The sequence below is a fragment of the Chiloscyllium punctatum genome, chromosome 38 (assembly GCF_047496795.1).
Source record: "Chiloscyllium punctatum isolate Juve2018m chromosome 38, sChiPun1.3, whole genome shotgun sequence".
NCBI lineage: Eukaryota > Metazoa > Chordata > Chondrichthyes > Orectolobiformes > Hemiscylliidae > Chiloscyllium > Chiloscyllium punctatum.
The window spans coordinates 49,096,866-49,105,231 of NC_092776.1; the positions used below are offsets into that span (position 1 = coordinate 49,096,866).

Consider the following 8,366-nt stretch of genomic DNA (forward strand, 5'->3'; position numbering starts at 1 on the left):
TTCATCAGCAATACAGGCTGTATACACTCTAATCTAAACTCGGATAGAGCAGTGGGAAAATGCTGGTGCATTTGTGCTGCTGTAAGCAATTGATCATTACAAATCAGCACTTTAGATTTTAAACTATCAGTAACACTACTGAAGGTGTTGTCATAAGGTGATGTAAGACCAAGAAGTAAAAAACATTGGTCATAGAGGCACAAAGTACGGCACAGAAACAAATCCTTCGGTTCAACTTGTCCAAACCAACCAGATATCTTAACCTAATCTAGTCCCATTTGCCAGCACTTGGCTCATATCCCACTAAGCCCTTCTTACTTGTATACCCATTCAGATGCCTTTTAAATGTTGCAATTGTACCAGCCTCCACTATTCCTCTGGCAGCTCATTCCATACCCGTACCACCCTCTGCCTGAAGAAGTTGCCCCTTAAGACCCTTTTATATCTTTCCCCTTTCACCCTCAACCTATGTCCTGTAGTTCTGGACTCTCCCACCCCAGGGAATATTGATATCCCATGATGTTTTGATACATACCACACAATAAATAGTCACATTATCAACAGAGATTTTTCATGTATTGTCTTCACGTTTTATGAACCTACAGTTTAATGGCTATAATGCATATATTTCTATCACTTCATTTGATAACTACATTTTCTTCATATTTTGCATTTAAATACAAAGTGCTCACAGGTACTTGGTCTCTTGGGCATCCTTTATTTCAATTTTTCAACTTGGGTTGCACCTTAAGTTGCCTGACCTCTTTAAGTTCTGGAATTCTCTATACCGTATTTTCCCCCTTTCAGGCTTCTTAAAACCTACTAACTTTGACCTTGTTTATCCTGATCTGTCTTAATCTGCTGTGGTTCTGTGATACATTTTTGTTTTATAATGCTTCCTTTGGGAGATGACTTTGGGAATTTTTATTACATTGAAGACACTGTGTAAGTAAAATCTGTTCATAGGATTTTAGACCACTGACATTTTAGGAAATAAATTTCCGTTTTCTTTCAGATTCTCCAAAGCGATGGTGGTGGTATCACTGGTCTTGCTGGATTCTCAGTATTGTTGGGGTTTTCTGCATTCTTCTCGCACATGACCACTACACTGTGGATGTAGTAGTGGCATATTATATCACTACACGTCTTTTTTGGTGGTATCATACTATGGCCAACCAAGAAGTAAGTTCCTCGTTGTGAAATCAGTATATTAGCAAAGTTTGTTAACATATTTAAATAAAAACTCTTGCATCTGTACAACAAAAAGTCCTCTTTGAAATGTGTATGTCTGTGGCTTAATCTGGCTCTATCCCAGCTCTGACTAAATTGGATTACTTACATCTTCATGGAATCTGTGGGGTGGTCTGCTTTATTTATACTGCAAGCTGTAAACTGAATGGACCAGAAATGAGAAGGTCCTGGTTTGGACTTTGCAATATAAATGCAATACATCTTGTGTAAGATGACATGTTCTAATCAAGAATCCTTTAATTAAAAAAAAATCTCTTGTCCACCGATAACATGCATGATCAGTCACCTTAGCTCCCTCAGTGGGAAATTTGACTTTTAATGTGTGCTGACTCTTCCACATGCTGCGACAACTGCACACATGGAAGGGAAGTGGGAGAGTGAGAGCCAGAGAGAAGAGAGTATGGCCTGGAGGGATGTGAATAGCAGTGGAGAGTCCAGAATAGAGCGGCATCCAGTCCAGGAGCAGGTGAGCCTGCTCTCCCTGTAGTCTACCATATCATTTAGTGCAGTGATTCACAATTAAGATGGCATTTGCCTTTCAACCTCCCTTTATGAATAACCTCAACTTCTAGTGTATTACATGACTGTGTAAGATGTCTCTGGTGGAAACTTAAACATTCAGCTATTCAAGATGATCAGAATTTGAAACTAGTGTCTGGAGCAAAGTGAGAATATCATGCACTAATCTTTAAATGGCTTACCCTGATTACGTTGATCTAATGAATGCATGTTTGAGGATTATCTATTGTCCATTTAGTTGTCTCGCTGATTTAATTGTTTATATTGAACTCAACAAATGTAAGCGGTTAATTTTTTTTCAATGTTCTATTAAGGCTGTCAGTTCCTTTATACACAAAGAACAAGTTCCTGTTTGCTTTTTGCTATTCTCCCATCCTTCTGGGAGAAAAATAAAACTCTTCAGCTGGGTTGAAATGCCATTCCTTTTAACTGTACAGAAAGGTATTGCTACATTTCTTCATCACTGCAAAATGGTTTGGTTATGATTTGAGAATTCAACAGGATTAGGCACAGCATGTTCTTTTGAAAAATCAAAAATAAGACAAGTGTATTGGCCTGCTCCATGAGGATTTAAATGTCTGCTTTTCTCAAGGGTTGGAATTTTGGTTCGTTGTTGCCAAATAATTACTAATTCAATGCATCTGTTAGGCTTAGGCAATTGGATTCCTTTTTAATTTGTTAACCCTAAATTCTACTGCTGCACATTGACACAGGCTGGGAGGTGGTTCTGGAGGTGTTATTGCTTGAATTCCTCCTCACATTGGCCATCCTTCACCTTTCAGCCTGGAGAGAATGAAGCTGAATTCTAGTAAACAGGCACCCATTACTTCCCTGGCACCATCAATAGACTAAGTGGTGCAATTACTCATTTTGCAGGGACGGAGGGACCTGGAATTGAAGTGCACAGGTCTTTGAAGGTTCAGGACATACTGAGAGTGATTAAAGTAGCATCTGAAGTCGTCATATATAGGGGCAATGGCTAAAAGGATGGAGAATCTTTATTAAATCCTTTATCACAACTAAAGTGTTGATTCTTGTCAAGCTATTGGGAAGTATGTGAAAGTTACTGAGAGGCTGCAGAGGCATTTACAATGGGAATTCAGCTGCAAAGTCTGCTTGGGAAAACCTAGGTAAAGGGAAATTAAGGGAGATTTGACAGATTTGTATAATGCTGATAGGTTTAGCCAAATTAGACAAAGAAGGTTGTCCCATTAATGAATGGGCCATAATAAGGGAACTCTGTTTTAAGGTTTTGGGCAGGAAGGATATGAAAAAGAACATGTCTTTTTTAGACAGCAAGTGGTAATGGCCTTAAAGACATTTCCTACTAGAGTGGCAAAATAATTTCAAAAGAATATTGGATGGGAGCTTGTGGAAAATAATCTTGCAGGAATCAAATACTGAAATTGTACTGTCTGGATTGCTCTACAGAGGACTAGCTTGGTGGTTAATGCTCAATTTGGTGGTCTAATTACTATTGCATGAGAACCTCTGTAGATTCTTTATAAAAGTACACTGGACCTTCTGTGATCTTCAATAGACCCCTTTTGCTTGCTTCCACCATGTCATGTTCCCCAGCAGAGGGTCACCGATTAACATAATTGGGAATTGCAGAAGTTTTGATCCTCCATGTGTGTGTATATTGAACATTGTCTTGGTTTAGGAATGAAAGGAAGTAGTGTTAGTAAGTAAGATCTGAACTTTAGTGATCCTGTAAAAAGTAATTTTTAAAAAAAACTCCCCTGCTTTGACTTTAAGCACAAATATTCTGGCAGATGATCGGGAAGATGGTTAACTGGGTGTAAAAATATTAAAAGTTCCAGTCTGTTGTCGAAAGAATTTAAAAGCTTTCTGCAGCAAGATGATTGTAAACTGCTTGTCCAATATAAGACAATTTTGTTGAATTGCTGCATTCTCCCCTTGTATATTACTCCCGATTGTATAATGTATTTTATTTTTGTAAATTGTTCCCACAAGTATGATCTAACTAACATATTCAAATTATTTTCTTTTTAAGGTACTAAAGGAACCCTCCAAGACTAATTTTCTATCCCAAGTGTGGTGGTATAAGTTCTTTCGGTTTTTGGAAAGCAATGTTCAAGGCATTGTGCCTCGCACATATCACTTGCCACTTTCCTGGTCATCCATATCACAGTTCTTTGGGAGAAAAGTTAAATACAGCAGATTAGTGACTGATACATAACACTAGATAATCTAAGGGACTGTGCAAAGTGCTGAAAAATCCTGTTGAGCTGATGCCATAGTGAATTTTCTGCTAATTCATGTCCTGCAACATTCACTTTTACTGAAGTGTTCCAATTAACTGGTCAGCACTGTGATCTTTCCAAAGGACTACAGAGAACAAAAATGATTGACATGCACTGTATAATCTTCCTTTGTTAATTGTCTTTTTGTCTTTGGTATATGCCATAAACACAAAATCACGTTTAATTGTATTTGATATTAACTGCATCAGTGGCAATTGTGTCCTGTCTGCTAGTGTTTTCTTTCGCATATGTCTGCAGAGATGTCTGAGATAAATTGTATTTTTTTCAATCAGAAATTCATCTTTAATAATCCTTGCCCCAAAGACTGGGCTTAAAAGCCATTTTCTTAGCAATGTTTAGATATTTAAAAAAAACTGTTGATGAATATAATGATTAGGTTCTGTTTGCAAACAAATTCTTGTGCATTTTGGAACCATTGTGGCAAAAGAAACTTAAGTGCAAAAATGTTTTGTAGTAATCATTCTTGTTATTTATGTTAAATGAATGTGGCAGTGCAAAAAATATCTACACAATGGTTTTTCAAGTATTTAAAATGAGATCTGCATGGGATGGTGGACTCCAACACAAACATTATAGCAAGAATGAAATCAGCACTGAGTGGAAATTTTGACTGATTGTTTGTTTTTCTAGTGCCTTTTCTTGTCCTGATTGTATGGTCAATAGGTGGTCTCAGATGTAGTATATGAAAACTCAAAAAGCCTATATGTATATTACCTTGAGTATTGAGTTAATAATTAACTGTTGCAGAATTGCAAAATGTAAGCTCAACAGTGAGCATTCAGTTTTGTAGTTAATGTTTGTGCACACTCTGTCTTGAATAATTTGAGATATTGGGTGCAAAATAAAAGAAAATGGTAATATTCAATTTACTAACTATGGGCATGTCCTGTTAGATATATAACTGTACAGGTAAATTATTTTATTATATAAATGGGAAGTACAACACAGCAAATCTAACTGTTGTATTTCAACTTCCTTTTTATAGATTTTGCATTTTTCTTAAATATCAAGTCATAACATGAAGGCAAAAAAAATTAAATTTATGTACAGAGGTTAAAGTACTAGCAAAGTATTCATGCTCCTCTGACCCATTAGTTGGTAAATCAGCTACAAAGATATTCTATTTCTATAAATTTTATTATATTTGTGCAAATAATGCATGTAGTCTCACCCAAATCAAAAGTCAAGTGAAAATGAAGTCTCTATTTGCCAACGTGAGAAATAGTTTTTTATTGCAAATTATATGATCTCCATTCTGTATTTTACGTGAAAGAAAGTTCTTTTCTGTAGTTTTGTGTATTCACAAGGTGATATTTGTATTGTAAAACAATTATGGTGAAGGATAATAAAAAAGCTTTAAATGTAAGCATTTCTTTTCTTTTTATCATTTTGGGAAACATTTCAAAATGCTCTTCTGGATTCTTCTTCAGTTGAAATCCTCAATGAATTGCTCCTGCCTGGCAATTAGTCCTGACTAATTTTCCTAACTCAGTCCTAGTCTCATGTGACCTTTTGGGGGAAAGGATGAAGAAGTAAATAGACCTAACTGGACATGTGCGTGATTACTGACTTTTTTTTTTGTTGACTCACTTAGGTAATTATTAATTTTTATCCAGCAAATGATATTTGTTTATTTTCCCTCCCACTTTGTTGGAAGGCTAGCAGTTAGGAATCCCTTACCAGTCGTTAACCGGCCTACTGTAGAGATGGTTTACTGTTTTGATACTGAATTTATATAGCCTCCCTCTCTCTTGCTTACAATAGTTTTTGTTTTGAAGTGAGAAGATAGAGGCTGCTCTGCTGGTGTTGTAATAGTATCTCATCCAAAAGATTTTTGCTCTCGCCCTTCGATATAAAAAACCGCAATGCACCATTTTGTACAAGAGCCTAAGTGTTGCCCAGTGTGTCCTAGCCAATATTTATCCTTCAATCCTTATTACATTGCTTTTTGTGGGAACCTACTGTTCCCATGATGCCTTCCTGGCATTACAGTAATGCAAACCCTTCAAAATGCCATGAAAGCCATTGTGTAAATCAAATTACTTTTTGGTTCATACACTCATTTATCCTCTTGCACAGCCCACATACCATGCCATGTTCTTTTATTTTCTCTTTTGTCTGAGGTAAGTCATCCTGAGTGTATAAATCAGTAGTTATTGGTCAACTTTGACAGTAGTTGAGTTTTGAATTAACTAAAAGCTTGCATGTTATCTCAAAATTAAATTAAAGTCATTAAATTAATAATAGTCCAGTTGGTTGACTTTTTTTAAAGGTTTTGATTATTGTTTACTACTTGAGATATCCCAAAATGCCAAACTGCTATGAAAAGGAAGAATACAAAATACAAAGAAATGATTGAATTGTTCCAATGTAGGAGGAGACCGTTTCACCAATGTTCCTGCACTGGGTCTTTGAGCATTTTAACTTGATGTTATTCTCTTGCCTTTTGGCCACAACTCTTGCACATTTGGTTACATTTAAGTAATCATCCAATGTTCTTGAGTGCCTCAATTGAACCTGTCTCCTGCACACTTCCAGACAATGTATTCTAGCCCCTAGCTCTGAGCTGTGTGCATCTTTTTGCAAAACACTTTAAGTCTGAGCTCTTTGAGTAAGAGTGGGGAATCATTTCCCTGTATTTATTCTTTCCAAACCCCTCATCATTTTTCAATATTTCCATCAAATTTCTCAAAGGAAATCAGTCCCAACTTGGTCTGTTTTCTCAAGCCTGACATTTCTTATCCCTGCAGTGATTCACATCCTTTCCACAGTATCTCAACCACTAAATATTTACCTCATTCCCTAGGAGATTTTGATATTTGTATACTTCCTAATGACTGACTATTTTAACAAATAGTTTTCACAATGCTATCACATTTTAGCAAATGCGCTTTTGAGTGTTACTCATCTATCCTGGTGAAAGATTTAGGGAGGAAATCCTCTTGGAATATTACCTTCATGCCTCCTTGTCATTGTGTAGAGCACATTAAATGTTAATTATTTTTGCCTGTTTTGATTTTCCTCCTTTTTAATCCCCTAATTTTCCTATCATTTTAACTGTCATGTGATTTGTTATGTTTTTATGTTAATGCATGAACATAGTTTGAATTTGCAGCACAACCACAGAACGTTCAGGCATAAGTGTTTATGCTTCATGCACCTTCGATCTTAATCCATCTGACCTTGTCAATGTATTCCCTCTCAGACCCTTGTCTCACTTGCAAATGTACTTAATCTATTGACCTCAATTGAGTTCCATATTCTTAGTAAAGTCAGCTAGAGAAGTTTCAACCCAATTTCTAATCAAACTTTTTGTAGTGAATACCTTATTTATCGCCCCCAGTTTTGATATCTCCCACAAGCGGAAACATCATCTTTGTTTCCATAATATTGTATTGAATTTATTGTCGCATGTACTGAGGCATAGTGAAAAGCTTTGTTTTGCGAGCAATACAGGCAGATTACACAATAAGTAATATAGGTAAGCAAATAATAACTGCAGCAAGAACAGAAACACCGGTACAGGTGAATATTAAGAGTTTGAGTCCATTCAGTATTCTAACAACAGTAGGGTAGAAATTGTTGCAAAATCAGCTGGTGCATGTGTTCAGGCTCCTGTACCTTCTCCCCCGATGGTAGAGGTTGTAGAAAAACATTGCCAGGGTGGGATGGATCTTTGTGAATGCTGGCATCCTTTCCTTGGCAGCGGGATTGGTAGATGGATTCTATAGATTGGAGGTTGGCCTTTGTGATTGTCTGGGCCAAGTTCACCACTCTGTTTCCGATCTTGAACGGTACAGTTGCCATACCAGGTAGTGATACATCCAGACAGAATGTTCTTGATGGTGCACCTATTAAAGTTGCAAGGGTGTTCGCCATCAAGACAAATTTCCTAAGCTGCCTGAGGAAGAGGAGACATTGTTGGGCCTCTGTAACCAGTGCGTCCACATGAGTCTTAAGAAAGCTTGTGGATGACCACTCCCAGGAGGTTGACACACTCCATGTGTTCCCCCTCTGTGCTGTTGATGTGTATGGGTACATAAGTAACAACATGCGGAAAGTCAATAATGAGTTCCTTGTTTTTGTCAGCATTGAGAGCTAGGTTGTTCTCAGTGCACCATTTTTCCAGGTGTTCCACCTTGTGTCTGTAGTCTGTTTCGTCACCATCTGAGATTCAACTAACTATGGTGATGCCATCAGCGAACTTGTAAATGGCATTATTCTGGTATTTGGTGATGCAATCATGAATATGCAGTGAGTACGTTAAGGGGCTGAGTACGCACCCCTGGGGGAGCTCCAGTGTTAAGT

General features: G+C 37.2%; 1 protein-coding gene across 10 annotated transcripts in view; it reads left to right on the top strand.

Moving 5' to 3' along the window:
• sgms1b (sphingomyelin synthase 1b) overlaps nucleotides 1-5,412 on the top strand; it is a 185,629-nt gene extending 180,217 nt beyond the window's left edge. For all 10 annotated transcript variants that reach the window (XM_072557846.1, XM_072557851.1, XM_072557847.1 and 7 more), the window contains 2 exons: nucleotides 1,016-1,182; nucleotides 3,788-5,412. In XM_072557846.1, the coding sequence (XP_072413947.1) occupies nucleotides 1,016-1,182; nucleotides 3,788-3,973 (353 nt within the window). In that variant the 3' untranslated portion in view covers nucleotides 3,974-5,412. The remainder of the gene's footprint in view (nucleotides 1-1,015; nucleotides 1,183-3,787) is intronic.
• The last annotated feature ends 2,954 nt before the right edge of the window (nucleotides 5,413-8,366 follow it).